The sequence below is a fragment of the Eutrigla gurnardus genome, assembly GCF_963514095.1.
Source record: "Eutrigla gurnardus genome assembly, chromosome: 8".
Classification (NCBI taxonomy): Eukaryota; Metazoa; Chordata; class Actinopteri; order Perciformes; family Triglidae; genus Eutrigla; species Eutrigla gurnardus.
Genome location: NC_139922.1, coordinates 20,363,974 through 20,384,675, shown reverse-complemented (window position 1 = coordinate 20,384,675; position 20,702 = coordinate 20,363,974). Strand labels below are relative to the sequence as shown.

General features: G+C 44.7%; 1 protein-coding gene across 1 annotated transcript in view; it reads right to left on the bottom strand.

Annotated features, from left to right (window-relative positions):
- The window catches only part of plxna2 (plexin A2), a 171,585-nt gene that overhangs the window by 25,943 nt on the left and 124,940 nt on the right, over nt 1-20,702 (bottom strand). The window contains exons 14-22 of the mRNA XM_084014686.1: nt 19,114-19,231; nt 17,316-17,452; nt 15,622-15,789; nt 14,322-14,415; nt 6,405-6,644; nt 5,542-5,685; nt 4,914-5,148; nt 2,927-3,069; nt 1,477-1,745 (exon numbers count right to left, since the gene is read on the bottom strand). Coding sequence (XP_083870812.1) covers nt 1,477-1,745; nt 2,927-3,069; nt 4,914-5,148; nt 5,542-5,685; nt 6,405-6,644; nt 14,322-14,415; nt 15,622-15,789; nt 17,316-17,452; nt 19,114-19,231 — 1,548 coding nt within the window. The remainder of the gene's footprint in view (nt 1-1,476; nt 1,746-2,926; nt 3,070-4,913; nt 5,149-5,541; nt 5,686-6,404; nt 6,645-14,321; nt 14,416-15,621; nt 15,790-17,315; nt 17,453-19,113; nt 19,232-20,702) is intronic.

Sequence of the window (20,702 nt, the reverse complement as noted above, 5' to 3'; positions counted from 1 at the left end):
TGAGAGAGGAAAGTGAAAACTTAACGGTGACGTGGGGCCCCGCTGTCATCTGAAATAACAGCTCAATCCAGCTCCTTTGCTTTAGTCCACCTCTCTGTCTTTTCAACCTCTTTCTGCGTTTGTCGGACTATTAATGGGGCTTTTTTTTTTTTTTCAAACAGAGACGCTAAGAAACGTTGACATGAAAATGAAGGTGTTGTTTGAAAGTGCTGCAGCTGCCTGCTCTCACTCTCCCCGCCTATTATTCGTGCAAACATAATCAGAATCGTGTACGGAGCAGTCAGCCTTTCAGAGAGCCTGTTCACATAATTGCGCTTTATATATTCTGTACCTTCTTTTTAACCCGTTTCTATGCCTACGCCGCCACCAAAGCAGCCGAGGACACTCGGGCAAGGACGTGGCAGGTGTTTAAAGTTTTAGCACATCACCCCAAATCCCCTGGAAAACAATGTGCACTGGAGACACAGAGAGGGGGAGAAAGAAAAAAATAAAGTTACGTCGAACCGCTTCTGAATGTTTTATAAGGACCCCGAGCCTGGAGGATAAGTGAGAGTGACATTGGCGTTGAGAGAGCGCAGGGGAGAGAATGTGGAATTAGGTTGAGCATTGAGATGTTTCTTGTGATGCGATGAGTGCTCGGGGTTTATCTCGGCGTACTGTAGACGTACCGTTAGCGCTCATTACGAGCCTTATTCTGCGAAGCGTCGACACGGGGGAAAATCACAATGCATCCACCCACAGAAGAACATACAGCTCTAAATGAATCCCCATCCATCTGTCTATACGCTTCAACATCCTCCCACAACCTCGCACGTCTGTACGTGTTTAAATGAGGCCTGCGTAACAACCCTCTGAGCACAGGAGCACGTATTTACTGATACGCAGCGACACAACACGTTCCCGTGCTTTCTGACTGGGAGGAATCTAATCAAACAACTGAAACTGTTTCGTAGAGCATAAAGCGTTAGTGAGGATTAAGGGATTCCTCTGAATATGATCATGTTGTTTGTTTGTATCACTTTATGCTAATTCACTTCTCGTTCTACTTATTAATCGTTCCATAGTCAAAACAGGAACATTAACGGCCAATGGAATTTGTTGCCAACAACAAGTTCTTTGTTAACTAATGTAAGAAAAAAAAGCTTTTAGTGTGATTCTTTTATGTTTAAATAGTACATTTGAGGAATAACCTATTATTCCTTTTTTTGGAATTATTTTTTAGGACTGCAGAGAGAGAAATAATCGGGAGCTCTTGTATACCAGCTGCTATTAAAACAAAAAAACAACAAAAAACAATCTGTATGAGCAAATATGACTCCTCGACGATCGGCGGTAACCAAAAATATGATTGGACCCCTCTAAAAGTTATGCTTGCTCCCTTTGTGCCCTGCTGATCTGATCCCCTAACTATCAATACAATTAGATACAATACAAAATACAATCCCTCTGACAAGACGGCGCCCGGTGCTGGGTTACCTGCGCAGCAACAGTTTGGGGTGGTTCTTGCTCTCCAGGTTGCGGTCGATGAGGTCCGACAGCAGGTGCTTGAGGACGTCGGTGGCGTACTCCAGCCGGCCCTGCAGGGCCGTCATGATGAGTGAGGCCACGTTGCCGCGGTCCCTCATGGAGAAAGAGCGTTGCATTTCCAGGGTCCGGATGAAGGTGAGCAGGAACACCTTGTTGTTGATGAGCTGGCCGAACAGCTTCAGGGCCTTTTCCACATTTTGCTGGCCATTCCCCGACACCTGCACAGGCAGAGAGATCAATGCGTGTTAGCGCTCATACGTCACCAGCACTAATTTGTAGAATAAATGTCCGGGAACAATTTGAATAGCAATGAGCCGAATGTGTTTTGAAGAGGATTATTGTTCTTTTACTTTCATCTTGACCTTGTCTCTCAGAAAAGATAAAGATTTTTGTTTTAAAGGCACCAAAAACCCTCACTCATGTTTCACCTCGGGCAGACAGAAGTTCCCACTCATGGTGAGTAACTGAGAAGTTCTTAATCAATTATTGACCTGGGTCTGTTCAAAAGCACGGCACACTGCTGCCATTTCACTTTCAAGTCAGATGTCAGATATCTTGGTAAGACAATCCCAAAGTGACACAACTCACTCTCTTTGTATTTGTTTGAGTGCATGTCACTGTTTTTGCAAAGTTTGGCTGTGGAATATGGATCCCCTTGATAGAAACGCACGCAGCTTGACATCCCTGTACTAAGAAGTGACACTTTGACCTCCACCACACGCGGCTAGTCTTCCCGGTGAACCAATCCCACCCTGCATCACACACAATCAGCAACTTAAACGGTGGACCCCTATTTTGAATGAACCTCTTTCGCCCCTGATAGTTTCCTCCTCGGGACAGTGTTCCACACAAAATAAACTCATTCTCCCAGCACCACTCTGGCAACGTGAAAAAAGGCAAAAAATGTTAAACAGACAGTTTTTTCCTCCCAGTGGAGAAAGCCACAGCCCTGCTTGAGAATTGGGAATTACTCAGTTCATTACTCCTCATACTGCAGCCGCTGGTGGATGAAATAGCCATGTGCTGGGACCCTGTTTTCCATGGAGGGAGCTTGCATGTGAGGTGTATATATATATATATATATATATATATATATATATACACCTCATATATATATATATATATATATAATATGGCTGCCTATATGTATGCACATGTGTGAGAGTAGAGGGTAGAAAGGATAAGCGGCATACTGGTATGCTTTTTTTCCCCTCAAGCACTTTGCCGCTTATGGAGGTTGCCCTGCAGGGAGAGTGGTAAGGGCAGACGCAATCTACTCCTCTCTCCCTATCTCTCTTTACCGCAGTTTGACTTTCTCTCGCCCTTTCTTCATGCATTTGCTGCCTTGATGTCTCTCCAATATCTCTCTCTCTTTTGCCCTCCGTCTTCCTCTCATTACCTCCAGTTCTCTGAGGACAGGATGATCCTCTATGCCGGGGAACAGCACCCTCATAGCGTACGTCCTGTAGTCCAGATGAGGTATACCAGCTCGGTCCAGGTCACTGGTCAGCTCGTTGATGTCTGTCTGCAGCTCGGCAAACGCTGGGAGAGAGAGGGGAGACACGAAAGAGAGACCGGTTGGAGGGAATACTTGAAACATGCAACGTAAAGAATAAAACAGGGACAAAATATGTGAACCCTCCTCATCTTCATGGTGTTTACTGGCGTCATCACGGAGCTGGCAGTTAAAGCCCATGATAGTCTTCATGTCAGAGAAACTCAATATTTCACATCTCTCACTTAGAGGAAAAAATAAATCTTACTCTGCACGCTCCCCTTTCTCACTTGATTTTATCTAGTAGCCTGTAAATTGGCTGCAGCTAAGGCCCCAAAGAGTGTGTGTCGTCTCGGCGTGAAGCTGTAGGTGAGCACTAGTTAATTGGCTCCATCCTGACTGACTCCTGTTCGGGCCCCACGGCTCCGTTGCTCTGCATCGCCGCCCTCGGGGCGACTCCCCTGTCTGCAGACTATCACAGGAGCAGCAGCAGTCCCCTAACACCCTCCTCAAAGCACCGCCCTCTCGCCGCCGTCTTAGCCGTGGCCCCTGGCCCCCCTGCTTCTACTTTTACACACCGACACATGGGCTCACAGACACACAGGGGGGTGTGTACGCTTATAAGGAGGGACCTAGGTACCCATCTAATTCCACCCTGCGGGGCAGTACACTCCTGGTCACCGTTAATGGTTAAAACATTAATCTCTCCTTTCCCAAGGCTGCCTGCGTGTGACTGATTCCCCCTGTTTGCCTGTCTGTCTGTCGGTCTGGACCATCCTGCAAGGTTGCTGCAATAGGATGTTTTTTTCCCCCTCCAATGCAGAATAACACTGGGAGCGCCGGATCAGAGATGGCTGAAGGGGATAAATAATAAGTCCGGCTGATGAAATACCCTGAACACTGTCAAAAATGAACCGCGCTTTACTCATTTCAGTCGTGCTTACAACTTGTCTTTTGTGATCAGATGTGCTTGTAACTGTGTCCACACCAAGAGCACGCAAGAACCTGCACGTGTGCATCCACGCCTGAATGCAACCTGCATGATCCGATAGTGATCCGTCATGTTTTTTATGGGGCTGTAAAACGGTGGAGAAATGCATTTAATTTTCTCTAAATTCTTGTGTCATTAGAGAATAGCTACTAAGAAAAGCACATTCTCCATTATAGTTTTATATATTTATATAAAAAGCTTTTATTTTGAAATAGTAAAATCAGGAAATATTGTGTATAAATCAGAAGTAACTTTTAACACAACTCCAGGCAGCGGGTCTCAGCTGCTCTCTAGCCCCAGTCTGGCTGATCGAATCCCAATGTAAGCAAGATCTGATCTCAGTGTACAGACTTGAAAGTTAATGCGTTGGATGACAAAAGTTTCATTGAAAAGAGTGTAAATCAAGTCTAGTTCACTATTATGAACCTGAACGACATTATGGGCAAATCATCAGGCTTTATTTGAAAGCAGAAAGCAGATCTTGATGAATTGCTATTTGGAGGGATGGCAGGAGGTCAACCTCATGGTATCTGTCGTCCTCCCAGTGGGTAGAAGGTCAAAGGTCAGACAGACAACTGTGCCATCTCCTTACCCTGAGCCACGAGGGAGGGATGTGTCCAATACTGTCTCAATGTCACTTAATGCCGTTAAGGAACAAAACACACACACGCACAAACCCACACACAACTACATCGCATAGGAAGATGAACGTGGAACAAGCCCTAAGACTTGATTAGACATGTTATAAGCATGTAATAAGTGTGATGCGTCTCTCACTGGGTGCAGGTTGGGGGTAACTCTAATGAGAAACTCTGCATTCATGTGTCACTTTGCGTGCTAGTCTGCATCCAGCATGCAAACTAGAAGGCGACTTGGTCCGCTGACTATTCTAACACTAACCTTCTTTGCACTCCAGGGCAACTCGCGACTCCAGGTTGTCCATTTGCATCTGCAAGCGCTTCAGGGTGAGGTCGTTCTCGCGCGACTTTCGCTTGTAGGCGATGAGGACGAGGATGACGATGATGAGGAGGAGGCCTCCGCCGGCGGCGATGCTGACGATGGCCGGGAGGGTGAGCAGGCTGTCGGACATGATGTGGACCGCGCCGGGAGAGACGTGGAGGCCGCCTACCTGGACCTGCGGAGGGAGAGAAACACAGCGATGCTAAAGCCAAGTCCGAAACATCGGTAAATATCGGCCCGCTGGAATTGATACTGAGCACCAACGCATGCCGCCACCAACACACCGACGTGGACCGGGGGAAATAGTCCGGGGCCTTGCACTCAATAAGCGAACAGACAACTCAAAATAATTGCCATGGATTCTGGCAGAACCTTTTGACAGCTGGAGCACTCATGCTGCTCTCCCTTTGACCTCTTTTCTTCAGCTGAATGAACAATGATGAGAGCGCGAATAATGGAGTTTAGAGGCCAGCTATTATGAAGCAGAACCCACAAATACGGAGATCAACAGAAATAGAGTGGAGGCAGGAACGTAGACATTATACTAAAGTACGTTTTCCATACTGACCATGACTTTGTATTGTCCGGTGAGGTTGGGCGGCTCACACAGCAGCTGGCTCTCAGACACGGTGACGGAGCAGGGAGTCTCCCCGATCAGCACTGTGTAGTTCAGCTTCACCCCTCCGGATGCTGGGGGAACCAGGTTTCTGCCCTGTGGGCACACGGAGACGGACAGAGGGTGCGAAATCAGGGGAAAGACTGGAAACGCAAACACATGGCTAACTGAAGATGAAGGCAATTCACACACACAAAAAAAAAACACCGACAAAGCCAACATGTCCTCTGAACACATGGTAAATTACATCCCTCGATTTGGGCACAGCTGCGGCCAAATGTGACTCCATACTGAGATCAAACAAGGTGATATATTTCACAGGGGCGGCAAGTGGGGACAGCTGGCAGTCATGGAAAAATTTAGTATATTCTTCAACTCATTTTCTATCAGTTAAGTGACTTTAACAAAAATTATGAAAAGCTCTCATGCATTATATATATATTTAGCTGATATCCAGAGAATGTGACAATGATTAAGCAAGAAGAGGAATCAGTGTCTTGCCAAGGGACCTGGTGATGAATAAGCCTGTTGTGGAGCTCAAATCACAAAAGTTCTATTTTTGCAACCAGAATGACACGAGTACAACACCCTAAAGCATACCCTGCTTTATCATCTATTTTAATATAAATGGAGCATCATTTACTAAATTAACTTAATGACGCATTGAAGAATACTTCAAACTATTGATTGAAACCATAATTCCATGTTTACAATGTCTACAGAGGTAAGTGAGTGTAGGGTCATTTTCTCATACAATCAGACTTCCCTACAATGAGAGAATGAAATGTATGCGTCCTAATCTGTATCTCCTGTACCTTGAGAATGATGGGAGAGCCTGGTTTTTGCTCCAGGACACCAGAAGCGCTGAGAGGCTCAAAGTAAGGGTTGGGGTAGTAGAGGAGGTTGGTGTTGTTGTAGACGAGAAGCGCCTGGACGTTGTTGAAGATGAACCCGAACTCATCCGCGTGCTTCACCGTGTCCAAACCTGGATTGTACTCCGGCATCAGGGAGGGAGCGAAGCAGCTCATACTGGTGGAGTTCAAGACTTTACACACCTGGGGAGAATGGATAGAAAAAATCCACTTTTTTAAGATGCTACTGGTGATGTGTTGCACTCAAACAGTCTACACATCATGCTATAAAAGCACCCTGAAATGGAAGAAAAAATGACGTTCAGTCATCCAGGATAAACTTTGACAGTTCAGCCCTGCCAAGATGTTAGGTTTTCTTTTTTCTCCGGCTCCAAAATAACAAAACCAGCTTTCAAGCTGATCCGTTGTAAAGCACCCTGTTGGTTTTAACCTGATCTTAACTGAAACGCATTGGTATAAACAAGAACCCCGCAAGGAGCTCAGCAACCTAATGATTGGCATATAAAAAAATCCCCAAAGGATTTATTGTCTGTCATTAAATTGACTCCGTCTTTACTGGAGAGGAAGCCTCCGTAAAATTGGAAATAAACTGCTGCTACTGCTCCGCTGAAAAACACCGGAGGACAACAAGCACAAAGGATGGAGGCATCGCTCCTCTGTCTCCTCAGGTAGAGGCTGAGCTATGGCTCCTTTATTACTTCTCTCCAGTTTTCCCAGATGAGAGACCTGTCTTCCATCCATCCTCCCCAGCTCAGCTTTAGAGGGAAGGGGGGAGAGAGAGAGAGAGAGAGAATTGATTGCTGCACCACACTCTGCTCAGAGAGGGTTTTTTTTATCTCCTTTCACTCCCTCCTAGCTCTCTCTCTCTCTCTCTCTCTCTCTCTGGGGAAGAAACTTAATTAGAGGTAAATATCATCAAAGCTGGTGAATGCTAGCGACTGCCACGCCTCCTACCTGTTGTCTGCTGCTCGGAGGGAGCGAGCCGGAGAGATCAATGCAAACTCATTCTGCGGAGGCTGCACCTGATTGTGTTTTGCCAGCGTGGCGCGAGGTGAGTTGTGGTACGGTTAGCGTTGGGCTGGAAGGAGGGACTGCTCTCCTTACTGAACCCTGGATATAGACTGCAGAGTGGGTTTTCACCATGTGCAGCGTTGCATCTAAATGTGGACATCAATTCTGATGGATAGATATACTCTGTGCATACATACACGTGTGTGTGACCTTAGGCTACAAATAATGATCATTTGAATCCTTGATTAAGTATTAATTTAATTATTCTCTTACTTGTTTGGCTTATTACATGTCAGGAATGAAGATTTTAAGACGTTATAACTAAGAACGTAAGACAACAGGGGTGACATTTCCTCAGATTTCTTCAGGTATGCCGTCACACGAGTTGAACAAGAGTTTAATGATAAGTCAAAGGGAAACCACTTATCAAAGGTTGTATGAGTGCCAAAAGTACTTACTTACCTACAGAAAAATAAATGGCTTGAAGAGCCTGTGGGATACTTTATCACACACACTCAGAAGCTTTCAGCAGCTCTTCCAGCTGCTTGGAGGAATTGTGGCTTCCAGGAAGCCAAAAACTACAGTTCTCAAGTACAAAGTAAGTTATTTTAGGCATAAGTTTTATAAAGAATTAGTGACTACTTTTGGTATTGAAAAATACATTCAGAAACTTGGATGGAGCCATCAGGATTTCCCTACAGTTGGGAATTTGCAACTTTAAAATATATAATTCGGATAGACAGTATGAGAAAAATAGTTTTTGGACATTAGAGCATGTAATCGTGGTTGTAAATGTTCTAGCAGCAACCCAAAATACAAGAATGAACCAGGAAATAAGCATAATATTTCCCCTTTAAAAGGAAATTGCAACACTGACAAGAAAAGCAGCTACAAAGAAATGGCCTAAAGAGTATATTGATAAGCAAAAGAGAAGCAAAATAAAAATATATCTTTTCCTTAAAACATTATTATGATTATGGAATACACTTTCCTTTTAAATATGTCTGGTCCAAAATGAACATTTGTTATGTGTAGAAGTCTGAGGTTTGGTTCACACTAACAAGGCGAGTGAGCCAACACTATAATAGAATAGCAGCGAGAGGAGGCTGCCTCCGCCACACTGACCTCACTGACACGACTCTGACTGCTCACCGCTGGTGGAAAACACAGTGTTCTCTACTAACAAAAAGCTGTAGAGATGGATCACTCTGTAAAAGTATAATGTAATGTGATCGAGCAACTTTTGTAAGGAAAAAAAGGTAAAGAAAAGCCAAATATGACATCTTCCTATTCTTTGTTTTGCTCCACCAACATTAAAATCCTCACATTTTGGAAAGCTACAATTTTCTTTACAATTAAAGAAGTAAAGCTTAGCCGAAAGTATTTGAACAGATAAAAGGATACATAAAAGCCCTACATACTCATAACAAACTGACTCAATGCTTTGTAGAGTAAATGTGCAATGTGTAATACCTGGTCACATGCTCCAAACACATAGGGGGCAGCGTATCACACTGACGACTGCTGCATACAATCTCAACCTGCAGTCATCAGTTAGAGGTATAAAAAGCCAATCACTAACTAAGGACAAGGCAAGAACATGCAAAATGCGACTAACGTGCTGAAACCCTGAGAGCCGGTCTACATTACACCGCTATCTTTACTGTGCTGGGATGGAGAGCCGGGTTGCTCCAGGAGATGGAGCTTCAGTCCATCGGCAGTAATAACTCACATTCAGCAAACCTCAGCGCCTGCTAGTCACAGACGGGTGCTGGGACTAACCTGTGCAACGGCAGCAACAGAAAGACTGATGATCCAGCAGGGGGTCGGGGCAGTCCCGCAGGACCAGTGTCCCGCCGCTGGGTGTTGCACTGCCTGGCTGAATGCAGGTTGCTAGTTAGCAGTTAGCATCGGGGTATTATTCATATTTTATTATTAAAGAAGACTATTTTTATCTACAAAGGTTAATAGGTTTGGGAAGCACTAAAAGCCCGCCGGCTCCCCTCCCACCGAAGTACAAAAACAATCTAAAAGTACATGACACCCTGCACCTTCAGCGTATCACGGCCTCGGGGCAGCTCGTCTTCTTCACCCTCTGCTGTGGAGTTACCCGACAGGACAGGCCAGCTGATGAGCATGCTCATTCCTGCATATGATCTCCTGTACATATCTATAACGCCATACATCTACATCTTTGACATGATGTCAACGCTGTAGCCTCTTCACAGTCTGACGAGAATGTTACTCCAGTTTTAAAGTGAAGTTCTGGCTACTTCTTACACATTGCACCTTATATTCATGGTTGAATAATGATTTTAGGCATTAGGGACTGGATTATACAAACGTGGTTCACCCTCTCATACAGCATGTTCAGTATCAGTCGATATGAAGGTTTTAAAAGATAAAAGAGCCCAAGTTCAGTTTGATAGGGCTGCTTTCTTACTGTTGGCATGGCGATGTGTAACGCAGACAGGCCCAGATGCTCCGGCAGCGTCCTCGTGACTGTCACGTCAGAACGGCAAGACATTTGCAAGTCAACTACAGCTTTGACTACCATCTGCTCTGCCGGAGATGCATACTGTGGAGGGTTTTTTTTTTTTTTTTTTTTCCTACACTGTCCTCACTTTCTATCCTCTCTCTCTCTCTCTCTCCATTTTTACTTCAACAAATCTGCTCCTTCGCAGAATCCCGTCGGCACAGGAAACTGCTGCTACTAGGCAACCTGCTTTTCAGGCGGCGTGGCGGTGAGCGCCATGTGTGTAAATCCAAAGTGATGAGCGAGGAAATGCTGATGGGTAAATGGGGCATTGTGGGATTTGATAAGGAAAATGTGACGTCTGGGTTCTTCTCTATTCGGGGCAATAAACGGCTGTGTTTCAGGATATCACCTGAGCATGACTTCTGCCTTTCAGTCATTATTATTAACATACGGTGGATTCTGTGTAGAAAAGCCTTCAGAAGTTTTGCTGTAACTGTTACTATAACTTCCCAAATGCTCTACTGGATCACTACATTCCACTGCCTCGACGCCAAACAACATGTATTTTCACTTTCTATCTCAATAAAAATGAAATCCGTTGGTTGTTGCCGCAAACAAGTCTACAACAGTGCATCCATTCCTTTAGGCTACGCGCAGAAAGAAGCTTAGCATTGCTCAGCATTGATAAAGTGAATTGAGGTCAACAGATAGAGAAAATAATTGGAATCTTGGCCTCATCCGTCTTCTTCTTCCTCCAGTGTTGGAGGGTGTTTTAAGGCAGCAACACTCCAGCCCCTCTGGCTGAATACATTACCATGATCTAGTGTGTTGCTACAGCCCACTCAACCATTCAAAGGTCTCTGGCCAGGCTAGCTGCGAGCGAGACGGAGGGGAGGTAAGAATGAGGGACTCGACAGACTGGCTGTGGAGACGCGCGTAGGAGAAATGTGATGGGTCGCGGAGTCAAAGGTCACCCGGAGGCTAACATTGAAAGCTAGTAGATGTTCCTTACTGTACTGTGCTACTCCTACACACTCTGTCTATCTCCCTGCCTGCCTGTTGTTTCCGTGCTGGCATTCATTTTAACTCCAGCTCTGATCCATCCATAAATCATCTGCGTGGTCTTTATGTTAGTGCTTGATAGTTTCCCTCTCAAGATGTGAGGAAAAAGAAGTCATCTGCGTCGTGATGAGGGCGTTGAGCCTCAACAAGTGGCTCTTCTTCTTCAAAAGAGAGGACGTGGCGGTAGCCCTCGGACACTCGAGACGCCGCGATGATTCAACGCGCCGCTTGTGGCGGCGACGTTGTTTGGCTGTGTGCCGTTTTAAGACACATGCATGCATAGAATCGTTATGAATGTGCAAACGGTTAAGTTCTAAGCGTCCGTTATCATCGCCTCTCGTGCCCGGGTATCAAACGATCAGCCTGATGGCTGAGACGTGATAGGAGCCTGAACACTTTCTACGCTCCGCAGCAGAGCCCGACTCTCAGTCCAGGCATCTTAAGTGTGGCAAATGCGGTAGATGAAATCTTTCTGGGACAAGGAGATGTTCCGGAGCTGGAAAATAACCCTTTTAGCTTTAATCAAGATTATGATAAATGTTTCAATTGTGAATCCTGTGACAGATACAGGGCATTTCACAGGGAAAATTGTCTTTTCTTTTTCTTCTCCCGCTCTCTTTGTGAATCGGCGCAGGTGACACAAGAAGGGAGAGAAGAGAGGCAATTTAGTGGGAGACAGGTGATCATTTGAAGGCTGGCTGACAGACAGCAGCTCTTATTGCTATAGGCTGCTCTGCTGTTTGGCTTCCTCCGGTGACAAAAGGGGGAAAAGGGGGTAGACACGGAGGGTGGGGGGGGGAGGAGATGAAGGATGGGTAATTGTAACCTTAGCATTTAATAGAAAATGAATTCTCTGTGGCTGTGGGGCCAATCAAGACACAGGCTTCTTTTGCGAGGCGCTGGGTGGGGAGGTGGAGGAGACGAGGCGGGGCGGAGATGAACAACTCTCTTTCAAAGCCGCCGAAACTGACAAATCAGACAGCACGGCACCCACACACATGAGTCAAATCCCATTTCCCCAGGTCTCTGGGAGTCTCACTCGTTATTGTTTCTCTGCCTCTAAACATTAAAACAGCACAGATCCATCTTCTACTTGTAATTACGGCTGTTTCATAACTCACTAAAAAAGTGTTTTAAGGGAAACGGTGTCCTTATAAGAGGAAATATTGTAGCACAAAGAAGCCCAGGGCAGAGTTATGGTTTTTAGCAAAGGAACATTCACTAAGCAAGTCAGACACTTGAGGCCATTTTTAGAATACTAATGTCAGGGACGGGAGGCAGGGATTGCAGACGGGGAGGAGGCACGCTGGGACGAATCTGTGTGGGATTCTACAGTCAGACGTGGCACGGACGGTTGTGTGTGTGTGTGTGTGTGTGTGTGTGTGTGTGTGTGCTTACGTACGAACCTGTCTAGATATGAGCCGTGACATTTAGGAGTGTATTGTGTGAGACCGGTTACAGTAAGTAACTTGTGTGTCTCCCAGTTTCCTATGCTGAAGTAAACGTGTGTGTAGCATGTGAATGAATGTGTGTGTGTGTGTGTGTGTGTGTGTGTGTGTGTGTGTGTGTGTGTGTGTGTGCGCAGTGGGTCACGTTTGATGTATTTTTGGAAAATGGAGCCTGTATCCTTGGGGTCATGAGATACATACATGGGGTCACAAAGTCATTACCAGGGTTTGAATAAAGAAACTGCTGCTGATTGTGAGGATTGTTGTTTCCCCTCCTCTCCTCCTCCTGCCCTCCTCTCACTCTCCGTCCTTCATACTCACCTTTAGTCCAATCGGGTGCTTCCCGCCCCCTTTCTCCAGACCACGGAAAGGAAATACCATCCTCTTAATTAAACACGGAGCCCCCCCAGGACAGGGGCTCAAACGCAATTTGTACTGATTTCCCACGGCCAAGACTCTGATTATACAAGGACTCTTTCTGCTGACCAAAGACTTCTGACCACCGTTAATCTTCCATTGAAAGCCATTAGGAGCCTCCTTGCCCCCAATCATGCACACCTCCAACATCCCTTCGGATGACCCACCCGCAGCTCTTTTCCTTAAACTCTCCTGTCCTCCAGCCAGCTCTGATGCTGCAAACATCTAATCTGATGTTTCCTTAAGGCGAGACGTCCCAGGTGAAAAGGGTGAACATTTTTACTCATAGATAATGCCATGACACACCGCCAGGTGCATTAAAGCAATATGTTTTATATATATATATATATATATATATATATATATTGTATATATTAAACAAATTTTCTCAAATGTTATTTAATTAACAAATTGGGCATCATATTATAATAAAATAAATCTGAACATTGGATAAAGCCAAGTTAGAAAAATTGTCTTTCATTTTTTTTTTTTTTTTTTTAACAGGAGGACGGTTGGATATCTCTGTTTATCATTCCATAAATCAGAAAATACAGCCATAAAAACAACAAAATAAAAAATATTTTTTTGCCATGTTTTCAGGAATAAAATGCTCTATAAATCAGGCTTTGAATGATATATGAACCCCCTCTGTAAAAAATCCCTTCAGAATATAAAAAGGAATGGAACTGGACAGCTTGATGTGTGTATCTGCTGCTGACGTTAATATTTCTGAGAAAACCCTCATTTCGAGAAAAACGCCTATTTCTTAAAATATTCATTTTAAAATCCAATGTTTGTAAGACACTACAGGCTTATACGATAATAATAATTTTTTTGTATTACAAGTTTTCTGACATTTTATGTTTAAATATGCAAAAGAGCTAGTCTTATCCTGCCTTTTGGTGAATTTAGGAAACATCTACAGTCACAAATAGACAAAGTGTGGTAAAATAAACACCTAAATATGTACGTTGGATGTTTTTTCCCACTAGTCTGAATAAAGGCATGTTACGGAAACAAAGATGTGCATGTGTAAGAATGATTTTGCTTGTAGCGTCCTCTTAAACAATGAAAACGTGTGCTTAGCAGGAAGTGGCTGGAGCTGTGGAGCTGAGATTTAGCCCGGAGAGAATTTAGAGTAAACTCTTAATTAAATACTGCATAGCGACCACTCTCACTGCCGGCTGCATTATTCAGACGCTCGTTGGGAGTGCTTGAGACGACTGGGTTCAAGCAGAAGTTAGGGAAGCATAGAAAGCTGGAGGGGCTGTTAGGGGAGATAGTGCTTTTTTTTTTTTTCTCTTTTACCCAAACCAAACATCACTTAGCTTGCTTGTAAAGCAGTATTTGGTGAGTCAAGCAGGGACCTTGTGAGCATACCTTCTCCAGCATGGAGTACGTTCAGCACGAGGTCTATGGTAAAGACAGTGTAGGGGTTCTTACATTGACGGACTCTCGGCCGGCGTATTTGACGCGGATCCTGGGCTCCTGAATCACATCCAGGTTGGTCCCCGTCACCAGCAGGGGTGTGTGGCCGCTGAGTAAAAACACAAGACCACCCAATTTACACCACAGCTTTAAAATACATGTCTCATTTCTCTGTCTGAAGAATGCAAGAGGAAAAAAGAAAGATTCAAAGAAAATCATAGAAACTGAAAGAAAAATAAGTAAAAGAGGAACAAAAACAACAAAATAATTCAAAGGCAATTCTCGACTAAACGTTCTAACCCTAATATTCCTCTTCACAATATTCGCCATCAGTCAAAAATAAGTGCATCAAACCCGCCTTTCATCCTGGGTTTCTTTTAGGGGATAATAGCCTTTAGAGTGGCGGATGATTAGAGATGCGTTTTAACTGACTTCACTGGCAACAATCAGCGGGTGCAGATTTGTGTTTGAAACACCGAGGCGGCTGAGGCACATAAGGATGCAGTGGTGGTCTTGGGCTCCACAACACAGCAGCCCAAACAAAGCATGCAAACAAAGCAGGGGGGGCCGCAGCTCTCCCTGCAGCTGTTTGTCTGTGATGTTTGTGGTTTGAGTAGCTGCACCCGTCAATGTGGCGTGCAGAATGTAGATGATACCAGACAATAACACGTGTCTGAAGGAGACGTTGTGCATCTATAAGCTTATTGAATTATATATACTACCTCACACAGTATCTATCCACCCATCCACCCGTCCATCAAACCATGTGATGATCCTTCCCCATCTCTGCCTCCCCTCGCTTCCCCTCTCTTCTCCCTACTGTGCCATCACACTCCTACCGCCGCGTTGCCTGCACTCCGTCTCTAAGCCCGAGCCATCTGCTGCAGACTCACACCTCTGAGCACATTCTTCCACTAAACCGCTATTTCATCTCCATCCCTCTCACTTCCTTTTAATTTGTAGTGTGTGTGTGTGTGTGTGTGTGTTTGTGTCTATCTGCCAAAGACGTTCAACAGATGGATCAACACTGGATTTCGATAGGACAATCTCAGTCTCAACAGTAACTATCCTCCCCAATCTGCGAGCCGCTGCACTTCTATCAGATCCAGACTAATTGGAAGAGAACCCGACGGTAATTGAAAGAGCAATATTGACTTGTGTCTGCTTATTGCCACTGGCCTGCACTTCTCTAAAGCTCTCAGTGGGGGAGGACTCCTGAAATCTGGGTGAGCAGCGGAGCAGCTCAGGGTTGGTTGCTGAGAATAATCCGGAATCCTTCATGTACAGCCTGCAGAGTATAGAGGGAGGACTTTACCTCGCAATGCTCCAGTCGGGCTCGATGCGCTGGACAGTGGGGTCTTCTATGTACTCGAAGGAGAGGCTCTCCCTGATTTGAGCGCGATCCACACCGACGGCGATCTGTACCTGGCCGACCCCCGACGGGGAAGGGGCAGAGTAGCACACGATCTCCGTCATGGTCCGTCTACAAGGGAAGCACAATAGGAATCACCTCGATATTTATGTCACGGAGAAATGGACGCTATATAGGAGTGCAGACATATTCCATTTAGATGTGCAAAAAAAAACCTTTTCTGTAATTACCTCAGTTAGAGCAAGGTGACATGAGAACTAATAACTGCTTGGAAAACATTCATAATGCAAAAACCCTCAAACAGACTGTTCAACGCTGTGTGATCCCCTGACAAACAGGACCACAGTGCCTCCTCTTCTGTGCTTTCCCCTCCCTCTCTAAGACGCCATGTTCTCCTTGCCCACCCCCCCTGAATATGTCCCAATTCATTAGCAGGGGGGAGCTTGTAGTAGATCGGCCCCCCCATCCTCCTCTCCCTTCCCATGCCAGGAACACAGTGGAGAAACACAAAGCAGTAATTAGCCCCATATCTCATTAAATCTGGCCTGACTCCTCAACCTTACAACATTACAGTCAGACTAGTGTGGCGGGGCTTGGAATAGATGCCGACAAGAAGGAGGACATGTGAGAGCGACTGAAGGAGGGATGGATGGAGATGGGAGAGTGAGAGTGAATGAATAAAAAAAAAAACAGTGGAGTGAGATGAACAAATTGATATGGAGATAGAATGTGAAGGAGGAAGGTGGATGAAAAAGATGGAAGATCCATAGGAGCACCAGGCTTTCTGGAAGTTATTATTACAGAGTTTAATGCAGTAGGTCATCAAAACCTTATTAAGATTTATACAAGTTTCTGAGAGAGGGAGAGAGAGAGAGGCTTTCCCCTCGGGGATTTCTCAGTAATATCAAGGGGGGAAAATCCGTGAAATATAGCAGCTTCTTTAATGGGCGTAATACACATCATCTTGGGAACAAGAGCTCATGCTTTTTTTTTTCATTTGCACACAGTAAGTCATATCTAATATATTCTGACAGTGATGTATGTAGCAGCTCAAAAAAAGAAAAAAGAGTCAAAGAATTGCGATACTAGCTGTATGTATTTGTAGGGGTTTGAAAAATGTGTTCGTGAAAAGATATATAGATCTAAAGGTGCTCAACTTAAAAGTCAGAGAAATAACATAGCAGTAAACAACAATTTGTTAAATGACGATATAGTGGAGTAACGCCCCTTTCCCTCTGTGTGTGTTGTTATAGGAGCTTCTTTGTGCTTTATTTACATAGCCGTGTGCCTGGTAGGACCTCTCTGCACTCGTCCCGACCCACGGAGTTGCCATGGAAGCATAGCACCCTCTGGTTCCCCCTCGGGTAACCCTGTTAGCTCTGTCAGCACTGTTGTTGCTGTGTGAACTCGAAGCGCTGTTAGCTGCTAGCCGCCGGCTCCAGAAGGGTGCGGTCCCGCAGACTACCCACTTCACTAAACGACACGTCAGCTTTCATTTGCACTCGACTGAATTTGTTTCCACTTCATCTTAATGTCAGATTAAAAGCCTTTCTCCGTGAATTGACTGAGCAAATGAAGCTTTACGGGCTACTAATAGCACTTTTATGGTATAAATGAGTCCAAGAGGAAAGTCTCACCCAAAGAACTCGCATGTCTGGTTTCCAAACTGAACGTTAACACTGCTGCCGGCACCAAGGTTCTCTCCCATTATGGTGACTTTGGTGCCCCCAGACTCTGGACCTCTGCTCGGAGACAGACCCGTGACCATGGGAGTCTACAAAACACAGAAAAACAGGTTCATGAGAACAGATTAAAGGAGGAGGGAAGAACAAAGCAAGAGACCAAGAGCCAGGAGACTAGAAGGTAGATTTTTTTTTAGGGGGAAAAAGAAACTGCAGCATCCCTGTGGCATCTCTAGAAACCGTCACATATATTACTATACATATTATCACAGATCCCCGGCAAATTACAGTTATTCATATTGGCAGGCCGATGGTAGTGGAGTGCAGCGCTTCTGGGAGAAAAGAGGATAAAACCAGGAGCTCTTAGAGTCCCTGAGAGATCCTCCGCCTGTGTGTGACTGAGTGAAGCTTTTTAAAGACAGTCTGAAAATAACTAGTGTTTAGAGCTGCAGGCAGCTAGCCCGCCGTCACACAGACAGATGGGGAAATATCCAAGCGGAGAGCCTGTCATACTGCAAAACACATGTACACAGACAAGCGCTCATACACTATGTGCACATCAAACAACAATTAAAAAAACCTCAACAAAATGCACAATGTCATTTACGCTGCCTCGTTGCCAAAGTGTAGCGGGCTGACAAAAGCCGGTCACAAAGGGAGTGTGTCTTGCAGGGAAAATTGAAGAACGCTTCTTGATGGTTTCTTTTTTGTTTGTTTTTGGTAAGGTGGCCTGCAATACAAGGGAACTGCAAGTGGTGCCAATTCAAGGCTCTGTGAACTGTTCTCTTGATGAATCCCACTGTTTCAAAAAAGCAGCAGCTGTAACATCGGTGAGGAAAAAGAAAAAGTGGCCTCGAGCGTTAAAAAAAAAGCACAAAAAAAAAAAAAAAAACCTGTCAGCTACGTGTGACATCCAGGATGCAGGCCAAAGCAGAACACCTGCAAACAACAGTTAGTGATTACTGGCTGCTGTTAATTGTTCAGGGAGTGCTAATTGTGAAGGTGTGAGAGAGTGCAAATGGAAAAGTAGATTATCTGTTAGCTGCAGGCTGAGCAGACAGCGAACGACGGCGGCGGGGGGGAAGTGTGCGAGAGCATGGAGTAGATAATGTTTACCTGCCGAGTGGAGCGCCTCTTTCTGTTTCGGGTGAGTTGATTGTTTGTTTGTTTGTCTCTCTCCCTCTCTTTTTATGACCCCACACAACCGGCCAATCACATTTCATCTACTCATTTGAATTCCCTCTTTGTACGAGCTGCTTCCAAAGGAATTTCCCTAAAGCACCTCAATAGATCCACGAAAGCCTGGAATATATTTTTTTCCCCTAATTTCTATCCGTTGACGACTTAATGTAGCTCAGCTAGTGAGTTGTAAAGAATATATTGATTTTCCTAAACTGCTTTGCACATGAGGCGATATTAATTTTTGCTTCATGATCCCATCTCAATAAAGGGAAACAGAATCTACGACCAGGGAGCCGCAGAGAACATTAGCGGAAACGCTGTTTATGGAAGAATGTTATTTCCCAAATAAGAAGTGGAGATACACAGAGCTGCTTAATCACTCTGTGGGAAAACATGGCAACTCACACATCGTTACTGGCCTGTGGCGCACAAACAATTACTCTGCGAGGTAATTTAACTAACTGTATGTTTGTGGCTTTTTGTTTGTCTCACACTGAGTACAGCACACTTTCCTAATGTGCATTCTGTGATCTTAAAGATACAGAGCAACGTGGCGTAGTTGCATTCATACCACAAAGGAGTAGAGTTGGGAGGAGCGAGCCCTGAGTTCTGGTCTGCACTCTCCAACGCACAGCTGGACCGGACCAGGTCTACTGTCTGCAGGAGCTGCATCCATCTCGCATACGATCCTGCAAAAGACACAAAATCATGCATTCAAGTAACTGGACGTAATACAAGCAACTCAATGTAAAGAACTGAAAAAGTGGCCTACAGGTTGAAATGCTTGAGCGAAAGTTGCCAGAAAGTAATCAAAACACTTCTCTGCTTGATATCGATTTATCTTCCACTCTCGATGCAATCTTCTTTTGTTGTCTCACTCATTTCATTACGGGGACACATCCCCCCCCCCCACAGCGTGGTACGTTTAATGTAAATCAGGCGGCGGGATCGATACAGGTTTGTCGGGTCATGTCACCAGGTGACACCGAAGTGTTGCAGGTAACTAGATCAAGTGACATAATAAGATGAGGACGTCTATTGATCCGCGTTCCCAGGGAGAAGTTCTGTTCGAGATGCAATCACGGTGTGGAAAAAGACAGAGTATGTGAGATGAAGCAGGTGGCAGACGTTTCGTTTCTCCAGTCATCTGATAAAGTTGCAAACGGTGATTCTTTTGCTAAATGGTTAATGAATACTTTGTAAAGCTTCTATAACCATCTATCTAAATAATGTTTAATGTATTCAATGGTTGATGGTGAATAATTGGTTTCTAGTCCATCCGTCTATGTAATGTACCATTTAATAATAATGGTTATTATGATGATGATCAGGTGATACCCTGATATTTTCTCCTCACCAGACACTCGTTTGCTTCCCCCACCTGAAGGCCTACTAAGCAGGTCCTTTGTGAAGTAGGATATTTAAAGGAATGTGCTTGGCTTTGCAAAACAGGGAATTCAATGTTTATCTCCTTGGTTTTATCAAGAGTCCATAAAACCTGAGGGTTACTTTACTTTACTCCAATTCAAACCAAATTCTTACTCATGAGGACCCGATTTGGCCACTACACAAAAATACTGCTGAGTCATGTCAGCGCTCAGAAAATAAATCACTTTCTGACAGCTGAAAAACACAAAAGTTGAGACTTTTTCTTCACAGAGTTGCTTTTTTCTGAAGTAGCAATCCGATCCAGACCGGTCCACCCTGACTGAATCACGACTCGAGGCATACACAATAGAGATGCACCGAGTACTGATCCGATATCCGAAGCCGAGGTATCGTATCGGTAATCAGTGCATCACGACCCTGCAGACAAAATTAAACCAAAAAAAGTCCAGCATGGAACTTCATCACAGCCGATCCTACTCCCAAGTTAGACTGAAGGGGTCAAAGGTTACTTTTTAAATTTCGCTCAGTCTATTTTTTTTTTTTTTCACATGCCATATAAATGAATTCCCTAGCTTGCTCTCAATTGAATTAAAGCGCTGTCAGATCAGTGCACTGCTGACAAATTGTCCCCTACAGCCAAGTGGCACATAATGAATTTTAATTACAACCGCTCAGTAAAAAGCTGGAAGCCACACAGTAATAGTGTACGTCATCCGTACATCACTCACACTTTACATCTTTCAAATACCACCAAAAGTGGAAAAATGAAAC